Source organism: Parasteatoda tepidariorum, chromosome X1, assembly GCF_043381705.1.
Source record: "Parasteatoda tepidariorum isolate YZ-2023 chromosome X1, CAS_Ptep_4.0, whole genome shotgun sequence".
Taxonomy (NCBI): Eukaryota; Metazoa; Arthropoda; class Arachnida; order Araneae; family Theridiidae; genus Parasteatoda; species Parasteatoda tepidariorum.
This window is the reverse complement of record NC_092214.1, coordinates 48,244,945-48,269,974: the sequence shown is the minus strand read 5'-3', so window position 1 is coordinate 48,269,974 and position 25,030 is coordinate 48,244,945. Positions and strand designations below refer to the sequence as shown.

Below are 25,030 nucleotides of genomic sequence, written 5' to 3'. Positions count from 1 at the left end.
GGCTTTACAAAAGAAATATTGGTAGATAAAACTGACACCTCCTTAATTGACTGGAAGTCTTTTACATTGACAGATAGAAGGTGAAATCAATAACCTCACACCCCGCAGTTCTAAATCGATCCATTTCTACCTGAGTTGTAAGATTGTATAGATAAGACAAGATGAGAAGGGAATTGACACAAATATTGGAAATAAAAACTGAAAAAACTAGGCATACGGATCTCATGAAATGGGTGAAATTAGTTTTGAGAAAAGAACTCAGAAAGATTGTTATTTGTACCTCTACGATAAGGTGGGTAAAATTGTTTGAAGAAAATAACAAAAGACAACAGGGGCAATGAAATAAATGTGGGAAGGGAACCGAACTTGAGATTACTCAGTTCCGGTTACCAGAACCATCCGGAAACTCAGGCGTTGCAGAGGAATTTTGATGATAGAACAAAAAGATTATGTAATTCCCACTCTTTAACCATCTACCAATACACCTTTATCCTTCGCCTGTGACTCGGTAAATACAATTGGCAGTTACTGCTCTCGTTTTTCAAACAATTCTCGTTAATTATATTAATTACTTTTTCTGTTATTGCGGTAAAGAACGCAATAAATTTTATTCGGCATATATATTCATGTTTGGTAAATTACTTCACAGTCTTTATAATTAACATAGTCAAAATAAAAGTTTGAAGTAGAATAAAAAAATAATATTTTGAGAATAATATTTTTAGAAACTGTTTAATGAATTAAAGTATTCATCCAGTAATTAAAATAAAATCGTACTGAAAAGTATCAGAATCATAGTAATTGAAAAAAATGGTTTCGAAATATGCAATAATAATGCATTAAAAACTTAATGGGAGAACATATAAGATTTAACTTTGGGGTATTTAGTGAAGTAACAATGTTATTATACGCTTTTTCTCATAAAAATTGATGAAATTGGCAATTATTGCTCTCGTTTTTCAAACGATTCTCGTTATTTATATTAATTATTTTTTCTATGATTGCGGTAAAGAAAGCAAGAAATTAATTCAGAATAATTATTCATGCTTGGTAAATTGCTGCAAATCCTTATAATAAATATAGTTAAAAAAAGTTTTAAGTAGAATAAAAATATAATATTTTTAAACAGTATATTTACAAACAGTTTCATGAATTAAAAGTATTCATGCAGTAATTAAAATAAAATCGCATTCAAAAGTATTAGAATCGTAGTAATTGAAAAGAAAATCTCTTCAAAGTATGCAATAGTGAATTAAAAACTTAATGAAACGCATAGATTAAACTTTTGAGAAATTTAGTTACGTTTCTTATGCATTTTTTATTATAAAAAGTGATATTTAAATTAAAATTTACTCATATTATAATCATATTACCATTCTAATTTAAAATCAAAATTGAATAAATAAATTAGTTTAAATCATGTTTAATCATTAGTTCAAATCATTAGTTAAATCATTAGTTTGTCATGTTTAATCTTTTTAAAATACAATTATGACAAAACTAGTATTTGAAAAACTTTACGAAATCGACACAGATCTAGTATTTCAACCAGTTTAGAATACTATTTTTAATAAAAATATAATTTTTCATAAAAGAAATAGCCTCAAAACACTACTATTTCTTCAAGTCTATTTAAGACTTTTATAACACGAAGAAATAAAGTGTAACAGTTGCTTATCCGTAAACACTGTAGTGTATTAGCATTTTAAATTAACTCTTGCTCGGGTACAACTTTTATTCTTCAATTTTTTTTAAATTTTTTTTTTTACAAAAGCTAAGAAAGACAGTTTCTTTCGAGTTTACAGGAAGTAATTTAATTAAAAATGATGTAATAAAGATCTTACAAAATTAAATGAACTAGGAAAGGAGTTAAGAACATTTACATCATTGTGTAAATTGTGTTGTAATAGAATCTTTGCAAATTATTTTAAAATAAAGAAGTAAAATTTAGGAGAAATTAGAAAAACTCTCAGAAAATTTTTCAACAAAAGAACTATTTAATTAAAATTTATTAAAACTAAATTAATAAAATATATTAAAGATCTGTTAAAAAATAAACACTCATTTTTTATAAAATTATAAGACATTAAAAAATACGACAAATATTAAATCAGATATGAGCATCAAATCTATTTATTTCGACAAATAAACGATGTAAAAGTCACGGCGAAATAATAAAGAATCTCAACGAATCTATATAATAAGATAAGGGACTCCAAGTTGAATATTAAAAATCTTGCGAGAAAACTTTCAAAAAACACCCAATCCTTACTTATTTATTTGTTTGAAATATCTTTTTCGCTCACATCAAATATGTCCTTTGATATAAATAACGAAGAGAAGAAGAAACAACAGTAACGTTCCAAATTTCATTATAACTCTTACGAATAGCGACATAAAACGACGGAATAAAGGCCTCTGAAAAAATATTTTCTCTAAAAAAGTCGATTGAAGATGATGGGAAATTTTTTTTCGGGACAGAAGGCATATTGTTTCACACAGAATGATGTTTTTTCCTTCTACAAATTATTGAGTTTTTTTTCTCTTCTTTCTTCATCTTTTTTTGTTCCGAATTCTGCTCTAGTGAATTCTACTGATTTTACGAATTTCGATTTGGATTTCAATCGCCTTGCGTTAGTACATCATTGAGAATAGACAATTTTACTATTTTTGTCCTCGCGTATCAACGACATTTAAACCTTTGGCGTGTTGCATAATAAACTAAAATGATTGATTTTCCTGTTTTAATATTTAGACTCCTAAATGCCGGCTGGTGGGAAAAGATACTGAGCTAAAAATTATGGGAAAAGTTTGAGCTCCCATAAAACTTATGAACTCTTAAGTATTTAGTAAAAGTGGTTTAAAACTATTTAATAGTGCAGGCATTTAACGAGATAAGACCTTTGCTTTAAAATTTATTCAGATATAAAAGTGTTCGGACAATCTTTGTTAACTTTTACTTGAAGGACTCCCTTAAATTTAAATATTTTCATCTTTAAATTTCAGAAAAAATCTTTAATTTTATGCACAAAATAAATAATTATAAGAATCGATAGCACTAAAAACAATTTTTTTTGTTGCATGAGATTTTTTTATCAGGTCTTAGATAATTTCGTATCTCCGATTTCAAGTGTCGAAATCAGTTTCTCTCTTCAAGCTACAGTTTTTTTAAATGGCAGTTTTTGTCGAAATTTACAAATTTAAGAACATTCTATATAACAGGGGGTCGCATAAATGTTGCAATAAACTTCTATGAGAGTTAGAGCACATCATCAGGATTAAAATTACGCATGAACCCGTGTTAGGAAATGTGATCATGACTCTTTACTATTTTCTTCTGAACAGGTTATAAAAGGGAGCCAGGTACCTAGCCACGTACGATAGACATCAATAGAGCCTATTCGCGTACGACGATATTTCCAGGCATGGATTCCTGTGAAAATTTTAATCCTGATGATGTGCCTTAATTCCTTTAGAAGTTATTCGCAATCTTTAACCGGCCTCATATATTAATGTAACATTTTTAAACTTGCACATATCGACAAAAAAAATTAAGAATATCATTTAAAAAAATCAGTGGCTTTAGGAGCAAAACTAATTTCAAATTTAAAATCCCCACACCCGAATTAGATTAGAACAAGCATTTGTATAAGTGCATCAAAAAACTATTCTCCAGTGTAATTAGTTATCAAATTAAAAAAAGTAATTAAGACCTAGTAATTTTGGTATTAGTCAATTTTTAGAATGAGGTTTTCAATATCTTTGTTCTATGAGTTTTTTTAATATCCCGAAGCAGGAAATAATGAGTTTGATTCTAAGTTTGATCAAATTTAGGATTTTTTATTGACATTGGAAAAGCTTTAAGTTAGCTTTATTTTAACAGTCTTCTTTCTGTGCCAATTGTAAGTTTGAAATAATATTCCGTTGATTGGAGATAGTTAAAATTACGTTCAATAGAATTAATATAATCTGTTTTTAAAGTGGATGAAAAATTAACACCAAAATAAGTAATAAAGTGCAGTTTTCAACAATGGTTTGTAAAAATCCATAATTTTGTCTTTAAAATTGTTCTAAGCAAATGATGTAGGTAACTTTAAAAATATATTCAATTAAAAAAAAGAAATATTTAAAATATTAGTGTGTTTCATTTCAGCAATAAAAGTTTCTTAAAGTCTTAATTTAGTATTTATTAAGTATTTTTATCTTTTCATAGTCTTCATTTAGTATTAACTCTGAGAAAAAATGGTTACAGACTGAACCGAAATTACGGTAATTTGGTCGATATTACAGATTTTCTGTAACTGTAATATAGTTTTGGTTTCACATGCAACTAACTTTTAATGTGTATAAAAACTTATTAAAATTCAATCATAATTTTTACAAACAATGTAAGTTGTCTTACATGGTTTGTAGTGTTTGCAGTATTTTAAGTAATAATAAGAAAGTTATAATAGGAAAGCGGTAAATATTTAAACTTTTTAATATATGAAATGCACTTAAGTCATAGAATAAGTTTCGTCATTTTATATTACAAGAAAACACAAGGTGACCTTCTTGTGAGAAACGTGATTATGAATGACTTAATCGAAAAAGACTCTTTTTTGTTTCATAGTTGTATGTTTTAACCAGGTTTAATCAAGTTACTATTGGAGTATAGAAATATTCACATCTTTGTTTTCACGCGCATTACTTTAATCAATAAATTTTTTTAATTTTCGACACAACGATTCGCGTAAAGAATGATTTCAAGCAATAAAACTTTATTTGGAAGCATTTGGTATTTTCCTCAAGAGTATTGATTGATGATGTCATGAAATCCAGAAAGAAAGTTTCCACCTAGAAATTAAAGAATGTTTAGAGTGCCAGGAAAGAATTGGAGAACATTTATACCAACATAAAACTACACTCACAGTAAAAAACTAATTACCGAAAACAGTTACATAGTATATAAAATAATCCCAAAGGCCCGTAGATGGAATACAGACTATCAATATATTTAATCTGAGCACGTAAACATTAAAAAAAATCATTTTCTCCTTGTAAAAACATAGAGTAGCAAATGAATTTTTGTGATAAATTGCGTGAATGAACAATATTATACAAAAAATTAATGAACACAGATAAAAAATAGACTATAGCATTAAGATGAGTTGAAAGAAATCACACTCGCTATTTTGTTACAGAAAAAGTTGCTTATTAATAAATGTGAAATATATCAAATTTTAAATATAGTATTGTAATGCCGATTCACCTTGATACTCAACGTACACTGAGAAAAAAAGCATGGTCGAAACTACCAGAATATGATAAATGGGAACACCAAAAAAAGGTCTGTAATTTTTCTACCCATGCGCTTTGGTGATGATTTTGGTAAAAATAACAAAAAAAAATATAGTTTTATAATATGATAACATTTAATGAATGTGGTGAAATTTGGTAATTGTGGTAATTTTATTACGAAACCTTAAAGCATGACATAAAAACCATTAACTTGCTCAAATTTAGTTTTGAGTTTTGTATTTCTTACTAAATGTGTAGAAATAAGAACTATAATTTTGGAAACCATAATTTCTGGTAAGCCGTTACCATATAAGCAGAAAAATTACTATACGCATGGTTTAAATTCCGTATATTTTGGTTTTATTGACCATAATTTTAGTTTTTTTTCTCCATAATTGTCATTATTATACAGTGCTGTAATTTTACTGGAATTTATAATACGGTATTTCAAGTTACGAAATCAGACACAAAAGCGTGCTTTCCTTTATTAAACCTACAGTTTCTTTCGACAAATTAAAAATTTTGACCCTTAAACAGTAAGGAGCAGTCACAATGTAGAAAATATGATCCCAGTAGTTAAGTAAAGATAGTGGTCAAAGGTTTGAGTCTCTTAATGTTAATTTTTACTTTTTGCATATTTCGAGAAAATTTTTTATGGAATCGAAACTTTTTTGCACGAAATTAAAAAGTCTGTTTATCTAAGGATTATTCCAAAAAAAAAAGTTTTTTAATAGTTATTTTTTAATTATATTATTTAAAAAAAGCCGAGAACATTTTGAATTGTAAATTCTAAATTTAAAAAAAAAAACTAACACATCTTGTATGATTCTATTTTTAATTATTTCGAATATTGTAATTTTAAATGGTAAAGTTTATAATTTAAACTAAATCAGTGGAAAAGATATCGAGAAATTAAATTTAAAAGAATGGATAACTTAGAAATATTGAACAAATTCAGTTCGAATTTTCATTTTGTCATTTAAAATTACATACTTTAAAATAATAAAAATCTGTATGCCTTACTATTAAAAACTTTTTTTTTGACTATTATTAAGAAAACAATGAAAACAATAGATAACTATTATATTTTTACATGGAATTATCTTTGCATAAACAAACTTTATGAAAGTGTGCAAAACGCTTTTAATTTACCTCATTAGTTCCAGAGATAAAGAAAATGCCCGAATAGTCAAAAAGTGAAATTAGTATTAAAAGGCTCAAAATTTTGACCACACTCCTGCCCAAAATTATAGGAACCAACTATTCCAAATTACGTCCAGATTCAAAGGGTTTGGCTAATTCGGAAGGAATCCTCCAAAAATCTATATGCTTGTTTGGAGAAATATTCATCTGGGTCTAAATTTGCTTTGTTGCATAAAATATCGTCAGAGCTAAGTAATTAGTCAATTTAAGGTTAAAGACTTCTAACCATTAAGACTGAGTCCTAGCGAATCAAAATTCTATCATGAGATCAAAAGTTATTCAGGGTGTTCTTTTGTTGAAGAACTTTACTTTAATACTTAACATCAAATATTTTTATTTAATAAATTTCAAGTCGAAAACTGTTTTTGTGTTGAAATGAAATCGAAATTACTGATTTTTAATTTCAATTTTTTGAACGGAAATTAAAGTCATTAATGCAGTAAATGAATAAAAATACAAAGAAAATTTAAAAAGAAAACGACAACAGAAATTTTTAGAAAAAAAAACAATGAATTGAAATTTTAAATGTTGAAAATCATAAAGAAGTTATATTTCAAACTGTTTAAGCGTTTTTTTTTAAAAGTTAATTAAACACAAAATTCAAAAATTATTTAATTATAATTTTATGATCTCAACTTTATTATTCATAATTTTCTTAAATATTCGTAAAATCAAAATTTAAAGAATAAAAATATATTTTATATATTTATATTTTTATTTTTAATAAAAATATTTTATATCTTTTTTTCTGCATAAATCTTGTACGGTGAATACTGTAAGCATAATTACACCCATCTTGTATGATGCAGATCTAATTTAAAACTTCAAATTACTTGAGAATTATTACAGGTAATTATATTTCTCAGAAATATTTTTTCTCTTAGGATACAGACACAGACATAAAGTTTGTGAGAATTTAAATTAAAAAAAAAAAGAAATTAGCACGCAGATGCTTTAGTGAAAATGAATATTATTTACGTAAAAATAAAACAATCACTATAAAGAAATTCTCATATCATTAAGAAAGCATATATTTAAAAAAAACTATTGCAGCGAATGAAAAAAAGCGAGAGACAGATTTGTGTGATAATGTTCTTGGGTCACGATATCCTTAAGGAAAAACTGAAAAAAAACAAAGGATGTGTGAACGCCTAGGCAATGAATGAGATTTTATACGTGAAATGGAGCAAAAGCCATAAATACAGCAGAACATGCAATCAATGTACAAAATTTATAAAATATCTACCAAAAGATACTTTAAAAATGTATTTCACCCTTTTTTTTTAGGTATGGTTATCATTCGCACAAACGAAAATTTTATTCTCCAAAACTGGATATATTTTTATTTGCTATTATTGTCACGTTTTTTGCCCTACTAAAAAACTTTTTTTGATTTTTTTATTACTTCTAACACAATTCCTACAGAAGTAGGGCAGAGCTTGCAATCAATGCACAAAATTTAAAAAATGTCTGTCTAAAGATACTTTAAAAATGTATTTTGCACTTTTTTTAGTGTGACATTATTTGTACAAACGAAAATTAAGGAATTTAATAATATAAAACTTGAGTTACATATTTATTTGCTTTTATTGTCACATTTTTGGCACTAGTAAAATAATAATTGTGAATTTTTCTAATTTCTTCTCTAATTACAGTGAAAAATAATTTCTAATCAGTGAAAATAAACGGTATTTAAACCATTCATTTGGCATTTGTTTTCGATCATATGGTAACTGTTTACCGGTAATACTGGTTTTATAAAAAATAGTTTCTGTTATCACAAATTTAGTAAGAAATGCAACACTAAAAAGTAAATTAAACCGAATAAATGATTTTTATGCCAAGCTTTAAGGTATCTTGATTAAAATGCGAAATTTGCACCAAATAAATATTGGTAAATATTTACCAAATTTTATACCGTATTATAAAACCATATTTCATTGTTAATTTTACCAAAATCATGACCAAAGTGCTTCAGTAAAAACTATAGAGTTTTTGGTGTTCTATAGAGCCAAAAACACGGTACATTTTACCATATTTTGATAGTTTTAACCATGTTCTTTCTTCTCAGTGAGGTAAAATTACTGCTTCCATTGAATACAAATAGAACACTTTACATATTGGATAAATTGAATATATATAGAATTTGAAATATATTTTCAGAGAAATTAAACAAAATTGTACTGAATGATGCGAGACAAAAATCTTCATCTCGAAATAAAATCTAGAATCCGAAGTAAATAATCTAGATTTCAAGTAAAATAAATTTTTTAAACCTTTTCAAAACAAACTAGCTTGAATCCGTTTTTAAAATATTCTATAAGAAATGTCAGGCTTAAAGCGAAGCTAATATTGAAAAAAGCTATTTGAAATAAATGCAAGTTTTTGAAAACATTTTAGATATATTTTTGCAACTTCAGTTTCTAGACCCGTTTTGAGTTCTTTAATACAGATTTTATTAAAAATTTCTTTTGATAATCTTTTTTTTTATATAGACATTTAAATCTTTTGAAAACATTTTATAAAAATGCTCTAACAGAAATAAAATAAATTTCAGACATTTTAACTTTTTTTTTTACAACTAACAAATGTAACTAAATACTTTATGATTAATATTTCATGCTATTATTATGAATAAAGAGATGATTCTAAAACGGAGTTATCTAACTCCTTTTACCACCCATAAATAAAAATTTTATAAATAATCTATGTATTGACTTTGCGTTAAAAATAATGCCTTGTTTATACATTTTTAATTAAAAATCACACTGAGAAAAAAAAGTCTGGTAAAATTACATCATCGTATTGATACAGACATTCTAATAAGCATGTTGTTACATATTTAATAAATCAGATGAAAATTGAAGTTATCAAACTTAAGTTTCCTGAGCTGTTTAGACTGACTTTTACGCATATAGCGAAAAACAAGTCTTCTTCGAGTCAATTCGAATTGACTCGAAGAAGACTTGAATTCGAATTCCATTAAGGAATATATGTTGTCGATAGTGGACCTTTACGATTTTTATACTGTAAAAATTTCCTGATCAAATTATGGTTAAATGTACCGGCACTCAGGATGTCAGTACATTTTATCGTAAATTCCATTAATACCGTAAGATTGTATGAAACAAAAAATCTGATATACAGTAATTTTAATAAAATAATACTTACTGTAAAATCACTCTAATTAAAAAAAAATGTTACTGTAAAAACTGAGGTACAAAATCGTACAGTAAAAATGGATTTTACGTATTCTGCACTCAGAATGCCAGCACTTTTAAACGTAATTTGAGTTTTTAACTGTGTAGAATTTCTAAAACATTTCATCAAGTCTCTACATTAGTATTTCGAAACTACAAATATGCCGTTTTAATAGAGCAGTTTAACAGCAGGGCAGTAATCGTAAAATACCACTGAAGTACTTGAAAACGAAAGAAATAAACGCAAAGGAAATCAAAACGCTTACGTTTTCTACATTCTGTAATCAAAATTTAGAACTCATCAAAAGACCGAAGACGTTTTAAACAAAGAGTTATAATAGTAAGAAAGGTAATAGACTGCAGTGCAGAGTCATAACATAGTGCCACATTGACCCAGGCGACGCTGTTATTTGGGTTAAAGGCACCATCATGAGTAATAGAGAGCGTTTATTGTCAAGATGGTTTCCGTCAAGAGAAAATATGACAAAATGAACTGTCACTTAAAATTTCTATCACAAAGACATTTCAGAAAACGCTTGAAAACGAGATAACGGTGTTTTAGGAAGAAATCGAAAACTGTGTTGCCTTGTGGGAAATGTCACAGCTTCGGTTAAGTACCCGAGAAAATGACACTCAGGTAAGGAAACGAGGTAATAAAATTAAAGCGCTCCTATAAGGATAAACGAGAAACAGTTAGAAAAATTCGGTTTGAGTATAATCTTTGCCTCTTGTATTGTTAGCTTAAAAGTACTGAAACAAGAGATATAATCCATTTTGAATTCATTGGCGATTGCTGTTGAAATTTCACTATATATTTCTTGAGGGAAAACAAACCATCGCTCTCGAAATTGAAACATGTCTTTCAAAACATTGTTAAGTGTCGACTTCTTGAAAAAATAAATGTGTTTTTTACGGGTTTTGTGGGGAGAGTTAGAAGTTTATATAAATATTATGATTAATACTAAAAATATAATTATGAATACCATAATTAATACAAATGCACACTGAAATTAGCATAGATAAATATTTAAATAAATATAAAGGTAAGTGTATTAATAATATCTAAAATTAAAGCGTTGCTATAATGATAAATGAGAAATAAAATAATTCGGTTTGAGTATAATCTTTACCTCTTATATTATAAGTTTTAAAAGTACTGAAAGAAGGGAAGTTATCCTATTTGAAGGGAAATAAAACATTGCTTTCGAAATCGAAACATGTCTTTTCAAACAAGTGTTGACATTGTATTGTACATTGTTAAGTATCGACTTCTTGAAAACGAAAATATGTTTTTCTGGATTTTGTGCAGATAGTTAGACGTATTATGTAGTTAGACGTGTTAGAAATATTATAATTAATATGTATGCATACTAAAATTAGTTTATAAATAAAGAATCAGGCTTATATATAATATCTAAAATTAAAGCTTTCCTATAAGGAAAAATGAGAAACTGAAAATATATGTTTTTGGTATAATGTTGGCCTCTTACACAGTGAGTTTCAAAGTACTGAAACAAGAGAATTATTCTATTTTAATTGAATTTCAGTTGCTGTAGAAGCTTCAAAATATATTTCTTAAAGAAAAACACTATATCGCTTTCGAAATTGAAACATGTCTTTCAAGACATTGCTAAGTCTGGAAAATACGTTTTGTTTTCTTGTGGGTTTGTTCGCAGAGTTAGACGGACTAGTATATATAAATATCTTTTTTATTACAATATTGTTCATAAAGTTTTAGCATTATTACTATTTACATATTTATTTAAACATTATTTAATCTGATATGCTTATCGGATATTTATGCTTATGTGCTTGTGCAATTTAAGTGCATAATAAACATTTAAAACTGCATAGATGCATTTTTAAAGTTTAAAACTTTTTTTTCTCCAGAAGTTGTTTAAATGAAAAAACATGTGTACGTTTTATTTTTTTAATATAAAGAAGGAAAATCGTATCAAAGCAACATGAAGAAATCTGGTTTAAAATTTAATGATACAATAATTGAACAAAAGAATGTTATTGTAAAATCCATGGTATATCAGATTTTGCGTAACTTGTTCTGATTAAGATCGACTTTACAGTAAAAACTACCAGTACCTTAAGTGGCGTAACCCTTTTTACAGTAATTTGATCCGGATTTTTTTACAGCTCATATGAAAAAAATTTAGATAGAGTTATGCAAAATCGATCAATATTTTCTTCATAAACATATGTTTTCATAAGTATTAGAAAAACAAGTCTGATTCTAAACCAGTATCCTTATTTATAAATACTAGGCTTGCGATTATTTAAATAAGAATTCAAAAACTCTAAATTTTTATTTCTCGAAATCACCTCTATTAGCTAGCAACTAACTCTCCGCATAACTGTATAAAAAAACTAAGCTAATTTTAAAGCTGTGACCGCGAAATTTTTAATATGCTTCAAAAATAGTTTTAATTTTCATCTATACAAAAGTTTCATCCTGTTTTAAAGTGTAAACTTAGCTTGAATAATTCTACATCAAAAACACTTCACGGTAGTAAAGGTCATATTTAACTTTCAGTTGCGGTTACAGTTCTCTCGGTTTGGTTGGAGAGGAGGAGTTCTTTGCAAATGTAATTAAGGAGGATAGTCGGTAATTACTATGGGTGACTTATGCGAGGCCAAGAAGTACTTTGGTAATCCCCCGTACTTTTCACTAAAGTAACATTCCGTCTTTTCTAGTTTAATTACAGTTTTCTATTTCACATTAAGAAAGAACATTTTTCGAGTACTTTAAACACAGCAGTTACAATTTTTAAAGCAAACAATACTTTATTTAACTTGTTTATTATCACTTTCATAATTTAAAAAAAAAGAACTGTAAATCTAATCCCAAAAGGAAAATATATATCATTACATTTATTTGCTGAGATTGTGTTTGTTTCTTCTCTATTTTTTTAATATTCTTCCACAAAATCTATTTTTTTATTTTTTCTTGTAGACTTATAGTTATAATTGTATTATTAATTTTTTAATCTAACTTCATTAAATCGACAAAAATTAACAAATATTTTTATGTCTGTCTAATTACAAATTATTTAATTCATTTAATTTAATTTAATTTAATTTTATTTTATTTATTTAACTTAATTATATTTTGTTTAATTTTATATGGTTTATAAATTAAAAAAAGTAAATATTTGTTATTGAATTGAAATTAGAAAAAAAACCCATTAAGGATTAACATTTTCTTCATTTATTTATTCATACAATTAAAAAAACTCATAAGCAAAACCTTTTTCAAAAGAACCTTTGTATTTTTATATGGTGTGGAAGCCTTTAATTTGTTGATTCGAAACCATAATACTAATTGCTCCCAAAATAATATCAAAGATCCAAAAAGTTTCGAATAGAGATTATGGATTGATATTTGACTAAAGAAATCTTAATGAAATTCGCTTATCAACAAACATAAAAATTCTTAATTGTAAAACTGTTCACTGATATTTTAATTGCTTCATTTTTTTTTATTTTGGGAAGAAACGCTGTTTAATCATTACAAGTCTGATTTTACGTGTTGGAATCAAATTGAAAGAAAAAAAGTTAGAAATATGACGTTTTCTATTAATTCGTTCTTTGGGATTTTAAATATATATANATCATAATAGGATTCACTATGCATTTGCTAATGTGAAGCATTCTAAATTCATTTAGAAATTTTCTAACATGGAAAAGAAAATGCAACATTATATATATATATATATATAATACTTCGATAAATTACTTGAAAAATTCATTATACGTGAATCACATTTTAGAATTTTGAATGTCATAACGAAAATAAATCATTAAGTATTTAAATAAGTATAAACTAAGTTATAAGTTCTGAAATTTGACCATTGGGGCTCTATAACAAAAACAAAACATATCAAAAACTAATGTTTTTATGCATTAAAAGTTTTAGAAAAGTTGAATTTTATAGACCCAATTTTGAGGGTATAAGAAAAATTATTGCTGCGTATTGCTATTTTCTTCAATTACATAGATATAAAAATATATATGTGCAAGCAAAAAAATAGTATACTCAAAGAGAAAAAGAATAAATAATAAATAATGCTTTCCGAGTATCATTTATTGAATAAGTTTTATCATTTTGGAACAGAAAAAGGGCGTTATTTGAGAAAATCTGGCCAGACATCTTCCTGTCGTGCTCGGTTAAAGAAAAAAGTAAATATGATTAAAGGATACATATCGATTAACAAGGAAAGTAATTGGATAGAATATTATTTGGATAGAAGGAAATTGATCTCCCTTGCCTAAAAATTGGTATTAACTACGGTCTTTTTAGTCACGAAACCAGATGAAGAAAAATTTCTTTCCTTTGACTATGAATATTCAAGCTAAAAACAGCTAGAAATTACGTAAATAGATTCTGTTTTAAGCTACGTTTTAAAATCGCTTCAAGAAATTTAATTCCAACGTATATACTGTAAAAATTCCAGATCAAATTACGGTAAAGAAGCATTTGCTCTCAGGGTGCCGATGTTATTACTGGAGCATGTAACGAAACAAAAAAATATGCTATACCGTAATTTTTACAGCAATAATTACCGCAAAACCACGGCATCACTCTAGTTTAATAACTATTACTGAAAGAAATTACGGTATAATTTTATGGTAAATATGGATTTTACGGATGATTATTCCAAAAGTGCCGGTACTTTATACCTTAGTTTGATCCAGAATTTTTACAGTGTACGTACAGTGTTTTTACAGAGTATTTTTTAGGGAAAAAAGACACTCTAAATATAATAAATTTCGAATAACTAAATTCCTTTCAAGCCTGTATCTAATGTATCAATTTAATAAAGATCAATACTATTATTATTTCGTGTTTGTTTCACAAACCATGGAATGCTTTATTATGCATCTAGTGTGGGAGAACATAAAACGAAGATTTATTTTTTATGCTAGGTTATTAAATCTGAAAGTGATCGAAAATTATCTTCTTGTTTTAAAGAAATGTCTTAGAAATGATTTTGTTTTCTAGAGAATACTGCTTAAAAATATTTTTGTTTAGTCCTGAATGCTTCAAATGTTTGCGTTATCTTTTTGCTAGATGCTAATCCAGATTTATTAAAATAAAAGTTTTATCTACTTCTAGAATTATGAAACGTATCATTTTGCGATTTATAGTACAGTCAATGAAAATACATCATATACGTTATAGAGCATGACGATTTATTGAAATTGCATTTTCAGATATTTTGTTTAAAAAGAATAAATAAAAAATGGGGTGAAAGTTAAAATAACCATAGATTGTGCGAGGATTTTAAGTTCTTAATGTTTTTTCAAATTAAAATATAAGACTTATGGATTAACTTTTTAGACTATGTCACAAATTTATTAAAAAAACAAAAAGCATAAAACGTAATACAATACTTTTAAAAATAATTCCTATAAATAAATGATCCTGATTTTGAAGTGCAGTTTCATTTTTTTTATTTTCGTTAATTTTCTATTATTACTTATTGATTAGTCGCGTTAGAATAAATTATTTATGTTGAAAAACAGGATTTTTTTAATAAATCTTCAAATTAATAATGTTTTTTTTTAATATCAGCTTTTTTTTTAAAAAAAAAGTAGCTTATGCCGTTAAATGAGGTAGCTTAACCAGGTTCTTATATGATTTATTTTTCACAACTTTTTAATAATGCAGTGGTATGCAGAAATTGTTCATAATTAAAAATAAAATGCAACTATTGATATGGTATAATTGAAATGGAAATAGTAAAATCAGTTTTATTTATGACTTTTTTTACTTTTTAAATTTTTTAAAAATTGTTATGAAGATATTAAATATTGCGGGAGATTACATTCTAAAAGCAAACCTGTTTGTCCGACTTAAAAATAATTGCTCTGAAATGTTTTATTAATTATAAGCTCCATAGATGCTCATAGATGTTGGTCCTTCGATCATTATGAATAAAAAGTTAATTATTAGTAAACGACTATGAATAATCGAAAACCAAAATCAAATCCATAATGGAACAGTTTTTTATGCATACATATTTAAAACTTGTAAATTTTTTTTTTATCTAAACAGCAAATAGAGTAACAGATTACCGTATTGATATAGATTTCTTTGAAAAATTTAGCCACATTTTTAATATTTCATGTATTTGTTTTCCATATGAATTTTCGTACAATTATTTCTTTTAGTTGATGACTTTTATTTTTGAATATTAGAAGTGCTTTGTGATAATGTGCTTTGTTTTTTTAATGTAGGGATTTGACAGAATTTGATTTTGATATACAGTTAGTATTTTAATTATTTTTATTCCATATTAAGGAAAAAATTAAACGATACCTTAGACGATAAATTTTTTTTAAAAAAAGGAAGAAATCGATGAAACATGAAATGTTTTTGGCAAGTTTTAAATAATTGATAGTTTTAATTTCTAAACATATTAAATGAGACTGGCATGAAATGCTAATGCTCAACCCAATCGCACTTGAATGACAATTCATAGTTGCGAGTATACTTTTTCTCCATAGAACATTTATAACTTTGGAATTTATGGACATAAAAAGATGCTGGCTACAATTTTAAATTCCCTTCAAAATTCCCCACAATTTTAAATTCCCTTTTTTTCCTTCTTAGGAAGGGCTAGTTTATAGATTATAAAATCTGGAATCAATTTAAATACAGAATTAAATTCAAGAACAATCAATTAATTTCTTTAAATGCTATGCAGGAATTCTGCTTGAGATATTTTGTAGAATCTATTGGCTTAAATATATTTTCATAACCGAATCATTGTGACATATAAAATTGATTCCGGAAATTAACTTAGAGCATCTTATCTTATAGCAAATCTCTCTAAGACACCTACACTGTAAAAAAATCGGGATCAAATTGTGGTAAAAAGTACAAGCACTTAGGGTGCATAATTCGTAAAATCCATTTCACTGTCAGATACCGTATACCGTATTTTTTCAGTAATATTTATTTAATTACAGTGATTTCCTAGTAAATATTACTGCAAAAATTACGGCAGATCAGATTTTATCTCCTTAAAATTTTGCTGTAAGTAGGGATTTTACGGTAAAATGCACCGCCACCCGGAGTGCTGGTGATTTTTTCCGGAATTTTTTATATTGTAGTCAAACAGATATTTCATGTAGAGGTTTCGATTCGGCTTTTAAAAAAGTAATGATAGTAGCGAGAAGGAGACAAACTTCGATCAATTAGTGCATTTATGAACACCACTATATGTTAATTCATAAAGAAAATATACCTTTAAGAAATCTATACTCTATCAGATCTGTAGAAATTAAATTGAAATTCCTACTTGTATTATCATGAATATGCTAACATTTATACATTTCTCTAAGCTAAATGGCGATCCTTGGGCACGGTTTCACGAAAGATGTACCGGAAATGTCGCGCGCTATTCGGGCTAAATATTTTTCCACGGGCAGTGCTCAGGTCAGAAAATAATATATAAAATATGTTAGGTCTATTTTGGAGCAAATATCATGTTAGAATTTATTTAAAACTTCAAATTTGGGCCTTAAATAAGTCTCCAGTTCTATTCGTCCAGCAAACGAAGTGTAATGTTGACTGTAAATGATTTCTTTAAATTAAGACTTTTTCATTTAATTAAGAACCTCGATCTCTGTGATTTTCAAGAATTTTCAAGATTAAATGTAATAATTAGAATAAATTTCTATCTTTTGATTTATGAATTCCGAAATAACTCAGTATTTTAGTAGTATTTTTAAGATAGCATTTTAATAGCTGAAATAAAAATGTAACTAAAATTCTTTTGAAATCTATTTTAAAATATATATCTTATATTGAGCTTTTAAGTATCTGAAAAGATTTTTTTAAGTGTTATTCACCATTGCTGATTCGATAACTTTTCTACGACTTTTTATAATTTGTTTCTTTCTCAAACTTATATTTAATATATATAACCAAAACGAACTAGACAAAAAATTATATGTATATTATTTCTTTACCTAAAAGATTAAGTGAACGAAAAAATCCAGCCTTGTATGCGATTAGCACTTAGGATACATTTCTTTTTATACAGAAACATGGGTAGTTTAATACATCAAACTTAGTATTTTTTTAAAAATAATTTTAGGAAGTGCGATGTAAGGTCGTTTTCTACAGAGCTTATAACACAATTTGATAATTTGGATCGGGTAAGATAAGGATGTAAGGAAGGAAGTTAATATTGATTTCACTCATTTGAATGAATCAGATATGGGAAAGTAAACTAGCAGCTTCTTTTTTATTTTTCAAATATCGATATAAGTTATATTTTAGTAATTATGCAAACTACCAAAAAAGTATCAAACTTTTTTTTAATGTCTCTGTTCTGATTTAAAATGTTGGTTATTATTAGTCTAAGTTATGTTTGGGTTTCAATTTTTTTTAAAAGTTTTTTATTACTAATTTTGGACACGTTTGGATGAATAACAATATTTGTCTAGGAATTATTCATACGTAGATGCTTAATATTAAACATAAATATCTTGACGAAAAGAACTTTATCATAAAATATATGTAAAAAAAATAAAAGAGCTTGCAAATATTTTTAAAATTCTTAATAAATTCTTATTAGCATTTTTTTAAATACATAAATATTTTATATGCCTACCCAAATATGTAACATATCTTTAAAAAAGATCTAAAACTTAAATCAATGCACAATACTTGTAACTTCGAATGACATTATTATTTTAAGCGGAAACGTTTTCTAAAATTTTAGACGCAAAAGACAAAATTGATATAAAAATATAAAAAAAATTATAAACGGAACGACCTTACTGTTTTCATAAATAGGTACTAAATAATGAAGCAAAATTCAATTAATGCTGAGTTGATATTTGGTAATGTGTTGTTTTGTTTAATAAATGGTTCTGTAGGTTTCACATTTGCCCTACATTGAATACAAATATAGGTGAAGTACAAGAAAAACGGAAAATATATGGATCGAAAACTCAGATAATAATTGTACTTATAATATTAAAATACTGATTAATATCCAAAGTTTGATACGGTAAATTTAAAAAAGTTATGCTTTTATTTTGATTTTAAAATGAAGCATTTTTTTAATGGATTTTACTTTGAAATTCCCATTTTTTTAAATAAATTTAATCTATGTATATGCATACTAAGCTAAGAAGAAAGGTTTGTTACTTGTAATTTAGCTAATGCAGAATATGTTTAAAATCAAATGTTAAAAATAAAACAAAAACGAAAAAAACTTTGTTTCAGTTTTGATAAGGCGTGTTTTCAATTTTGAATAAACTATTCTTTTATTGGTATTATGCTAAGAACTGTTTTTTTTTGTGTTCAAATTACAGAAATTTTTTTTTTCTTTTTTAAAAAGTAATTTATAAAATTTATTTTCTAAAAAAGGAAAATTAATTCCTATAATTATTCTTTTTCAGTATAAAAATATTAAGTAGATTTAAAAAAAAATTTTTTTTTTGATGTTATGTGGGGCGATAGGCTGTTTGATCAAAGTTTTTTTTCTTTTTTCTAAATTTAAAATGTTTGATTTTTACTTTTTATCACTTCATGCAAAATTCAAACAATGTATGAGAGCTAATCATCCTATTAAAAACTTCAGAATTATCCAAAGCACTTACCTTGGAAAGCAGCTTCAAAATTTTTAGCTGATTCTGTTGATTCAAAGTTGATAATTAAAGTAAGAACTATAATAAGCATGATGTAAGCAATAAGCTCCCTGAGTACCAGGGGTGCCATGTCCCTAGAATCATACACCGGTCGATAGAAAATTGAGGAGAAAAGTTCTCTTTTTTATTATTTCAAGAACAAAAGTTTCAATTTATTTCTAGTTTTTCTTATTTTTTCATAAATGATGCGTTTAATAATAAACGACGAATCACTTAATTATAATTTTTGTTCGGTCAATAAGCGGTTCAATAACTGGCGCCCATTTTCACTTTATCTCAAAGCGGTTCTCACCTACGAAGTTCTGCTTACTGTGAAGACAGAGCCGCAATTGAATCTCTTTCCAGAGCAGCAGTCTCTTACTGGATATTGTAGGCGCGGTCGATTTTAGGTAAAGGGGGAAGCTGGTAGAGTAGAATGCGGTGGTGCTTTAGATGAGCAAGGTATATTTTATTTTCTTCATCAGATGACGATTTTTTTTTTCTTTCACTTTTTCACCACTTCCGGGCTGATATGTGTTTTATTGGTTTCGGGGGTATTATTCATCTACGTTACCTATGTTGTGTTTTCATTTTGCATTTCTTTTAAAGGGACTGTTACTAAATTGATAAATTAAAAATTTTTATAATCAGTATGCTTAATGTTTAAAAGAAAATTCATATTATTTTAAAAAGATTATTTTAGTAGTTTTTATTTAAGCAAGAATTATAAAGAATATTTAAAAAAAAAATTCAAATTTTTGAAATCAGATTATTTTTCCAATGAGAAAAGATTTTTAAAAATTTATATTCTTTTCTCACGAAATAAACTTCCTTTAGATGAGCAAGCTACATGTTATTTTATTCATCAGATGACAATTTTTTTTCTTTCGATTTTTTACTACTTCTTGGCTGATGTGTGTTTTATTGTTTTGGGATGCATTATTCATCTACTTTACCTATGTGATTACTTTTTACATTTTTTAAGGGACTGTAACTAAACTAATGAGTTAAAAATTGCGATAATCAATATGCTCAGTATTAAATGAAAAATTCATATTATTTTAATAAGATTTATTTTATTAGATTATGTTTAAGTAAGAATTTATAGAAAAATACTAACTTTTCTATATTTTTGAAGTTTAATTATTTTTCCAGTGCTGAACTAATTTTAATTTTTTTTCTTATTTTCTCACTAATTGATTGCTATGTATAATTGTATAATTGATTGCTATGTATTGATTGCTATGTATAATTGATTGATATGTTTCAAGGGTTATAAGCAAGGTACATTTTATTTTCTTCGTCAAATTAGGATTTTTTTTTCTTCGCGTTTTCGGGTTGATGTGTGTTTTATTGTTTTGGGGGTGTATGCATTTACATTACCTATTTCATGCATTAAATTTTACATATAAGTTTGATATACATTTTGAAAGGAACTGCAATTAAATTCATACGTTAAAAGATACCTTTATTATGTTTAACATTAAGTAGAAAATTGATATTCATGTTTGCTAATTCATGTTAGAGTAAATTCATGTTATGTGCAAATTATGTTATGTATAAAGTAGAAAATTATTTTATGTATTCATATTTAGTGGTATTTAAAAAGATGCCTCTGAAGAGTTGTTTTATAAAGAAAGAAATGTAAGGTAAATTAAAACCTTTTTATTATGATAATTTCCTGTTTAAAACAATTTTTCATAGGTCAAATTTTTAATTATAAGAAAAGGTTTAGATAATTAAAAAAAAAAAAGAAAGAAGAATTTCCTAAGTTCGTGGAATTTTTAAATCTTAGCCCAGTTTCTCATTTATTCAAAAGAGGAACAATTTGTTTGTACTTAAAAAAAGAAAGAAAAAAAATTATCATATTAAAATATGAAAAATATGAATTGAAAGTACAAATGGTTTAAACTCCTTTACCGCTTTAAAATTCAATGTTTTTTCAGTCGCCATGTGATATTTTTAAAAACATTTCATAGAAAATTGATTTTAAAAGAACATACTGTGGCGTTTCGATATTTCTGAGGAAACTAAATCATTAATTATAAAAGAGACAGTTGGAAAATTAAAAATGTTAGTTTAACCCATTTTTGGATGAACATTAAAAAATTATAAAATGGGATACTATTTTCATTGAAATAATCTTAAATTACATTAATTAAACTACGAAAAAGTTTAGCGCATAAAAGATAATATTTTATATAAGAAATAAAATGGTACGAATACGCATCCTTGGATTAAATCAATGAACAAACCATTTAGTTGAACACTAGATTTTTTTATGAAATTTGTTTCATTTTATTTTATTTGCAGAATTTTAAACTTTAATCCGTCATAAAAGCACATGAACAATCTCAAATGGAACAATTATACACTTTCTGAAACAAAAATCCGTTAATGACCGTTTCGAGTTAAGAAAGGAGAGTTGTCTAAAAATTTCTCAAAAAAAAGGAGAAAAGGAGTTCATTCCAATTGAATTACTAATATTTTAAAGATGTCTTCCAAACCCTTGACAATAACTGAAAAATAAAAGCCACAGTGTTAATAAAAGCATTTATTGAAATGGTGCGTTTACGGTCGAAAATGCGTTAAAAAGTACATGGGATCGTTTCCCCTGACCCCAATGACAATGTCAGGGATGTCAATGTTCCATCTCTCCCCCCTGTCTTCAGTAAAAAACAGAGGGTGAACTGTTTTATTCTGCAGGAAAACAATTTGAGCTGATATATGACAAAAATCCCATGCACTTAATGGCATTGTTATATTTGGAAAAAATTTTTTAGATTAAAAAATGTTCTTAAAAAATTTAATTGCGAGATAGTGATATTCTCTTGTTAAAAATATTCAAAATTATAATTTTAATTCTAAGAAAGGTTTAAAAAATTAAAACCTTTTGTTACAAAGCAAAAGGGCGTGTAATCTTTTTGTCCGAACAGCATTTTTACATTTCTTAAGAAAAGAAGAAATTATCTTGCACTAGGAAAACAAATAGTTAAAATTGCGAAACATCGTGGGTTGAACGCTTGGAAGGTTAAACCATTCTGCATTTTTTGAATTTAATAGGTTTCTTAATCGCAATATGATTTTTTAAAAGCATTTTTTCAAAAGCAGAAAACTTTTACGTTGAAATTTATGTAACACTAACAATTTAGTTCTTAGACAATTTAAATTCACTCGTAATTTAAATTCAATCGAATATTAAATATCAATTTGTCTACTTTTCAGGAAGTTAATCTTTTTAAAATCATGATTATATATTATTTAAAATAAATTATACTTCTTATGATCAAGATATTTGGCTTCAGTTAAATATTTCTTTTTTCGTTTCAGCATTTGACATCAGGCAACAAAAGAAAATTTAAATATATATTATCTTTGTGTAGGCGAAATAAAGAATTTTTCCATATGATGAAATATTCTGAATTTCCTGCTTTGAATAAAAATAATTGTAAGTGGTTTCTAGTTTTTTGTTAATGATCTTGTGTTTAAAAATTGAATATTCACTTTATGACTTTTAAAGTGGCAACAGAGTAAGGTTTGACCTTATCACTATAAATCATATACTACTTTAAAATCCTACTTTTTTATTGAAACTATTTTAACTCTAAAAATTAATGAATAGTTTTACTACAGTTTTTAACTTTTGAAAATATTTTTATTGACTTACTAAGTGCTAAGAATTTGCACAAATTAATAAAGAATTTTAACAGCAGAGCATTACTTTTCATTAACGTAACTATTCGTTTGTTGTGCAGGAAAGCAGAAAATATTGTAAGTAACAATATGCTTACAAGCATATAACTTACAGGTAATAGCAAACAAGTAATAACAAATCAGTAGTAACTAAACATTAAAGTAATAACTAAACATTATCTGGTACATTACAAAATGCATTTCATTATTTCTGAATTCATTTTTTAATTTCACTGCATTTTATTTAAAAAAAAATACATATTCTTCATTTGAAAGTTGATATTAAGGGATAGAATGCGAGATTTTATTTCTTAAATTTTCATTTTTCTTTTCACATTTTAAATTTTTTTACTCAAAGTATGTGACATTACGCATGTTTTAAAATAACCTAGTTGGAAAATGAATATGATACTCAAATTAGCATTCCTCACTTAGAAAACAGTTCAGAGAGATATAAAATAAAATGAGGCTATTAGTACTCTTTCGCTCCCTTTCTTGAAATTATGGCATAAGGAATTTTTGAACTTACAAATATTTGCAAGAAATATTTACTTAATAAGGTAAATTAAAAAAAAGCGGTTTCACGAACTTAAAAAATGTTTATGTTTTACAAAACAGGCTTTGCGTATTATGCGTTTTTCAAATTTGGTTGTTGTTAACGAACATGTTTTTACTTTTTTTCAAACAAGGTTTCCGCTTTCCTTACTGTATCATGTTTTATTTCCTTTGTGAAAAATATTGTACAACTTAAATACAGCAGGTATACAAATAAGTGTTAAATGCGAGAACTGAAACGTCTTCATATATTTAGAGAGTTTTTAAGTGCGTTTTGGGTGGGAAAAGGGTAAAAATGCCAGCCACAATTTCTATGTAGGTATTAAGATATTTTTGCTAATTTTTCTTCTATCAGGTAGACATTCCAAAAACTTCTCCAATACCTATCTGTAAATAATTCTAAGGATTAGTTCATTATAAAATATATATATATACACTCTCAGAAGCAAAACTTTTACTTTTGACAGTTAACTAGAATGACGTAATAAGGATGAAGACTAATAGGATGAAGACGGACGGAAGAAGCCGGCCGGTTGTAAGGTGGTCAAGCAGCTGGCCTCGTACTAGTAAGATCCGGCCGGTGTTCGAATCCTGCTTCGGTTAGGTGTAATTTATTATTTTTTATAATTTATTTATCAGTTCCATCGTATGTTGTTAAGTTGACATTAATCCAACTATTTGGTGCCCACGGTGTAGTGATTATTGGAAAAATTGGAACCTATAAGGCTTTTTTTTTCTTTTTGGAAAAAATATAATGACCAAATGTTTCTTTACTATTGACGAAATTTGTTAGATTGAACTTTTTTTCCTCTCAAAACTTATAAAAGCGTATAAATCTTTTTAGCATTAATTGTTAATTTGTAATTAATGTCGATCAAGTCAAATTTTTAAACAAAATTTGCGCAAGCTTATTTGTCACCATTCCGTTTTAATGAATAATAAATTCTCTAATTAGCTCGTTTCATATTATGCGGCACCAAAAGACAATTTTAAAATAACAGCACTGTCGGTTTAGTGACAGCTCTGCCACCAGGAGTACTTTGGATCATGTCAGAATCCCGCAAAATTTTTCATCCTAACTATTTAAAATATCTAATCTTGTTTCAAGTTATAATTATAAAACAAGCTTTTATTTTTTGCGCATAATTTTGTAAGAACTCGAACTAAGTACAGAATTATATGTGAAATGTGTCTTAAGAGTCATTATTACAACAATTTAAAGAATTGTTGAAATGTGCTTATTTTTTGGTTTGAATGATATAATCTAAATTTGCTTTTATATTCATGCCACTTTTAAAACACACGGTCACCGCTGCATTTTTGATGGGTTAAAATTGTGTTTTTTTTTCTTCAAACAAATAAATACAATTAAAAAATTAAAATTTTGAAGATTTGCTGTATTTCTTGTGAAAAATACAATAGATTGATTGTCAGTA

The 25,030-nt window shown here is 26.5% G+C and overlaps 1 protein-coding gene across 1 annotated transcript in view; it reads right to left on the bottom strand.

Annotated features, from left to right (window-relative positions):
* Nucleotides 1–19,703, bottom strand: part of LOC107439395 (EGF like, fibronectin type III and laminin G domains protein pikachurin) — a 232,032-nt gene extending 212,329 nt beyond the window's left edge. Inside the window, exon 1 of the mRNA XM_016051983.3 lies at nucleotides 19,320–19,703. Within this exon, the coding sequence (XP_015907469.1) occupies nucleotides 19,320–19,437 (118 nt within the window). The 5' untranslated portion in view covers nucleotides 19,438–19,703. The remainder of the gene's footprint in view (nucleotides 1–19,319) is intronic.
* Nucleotides 19,704–25,030: the final 5,327 nt, after the last annotated feature.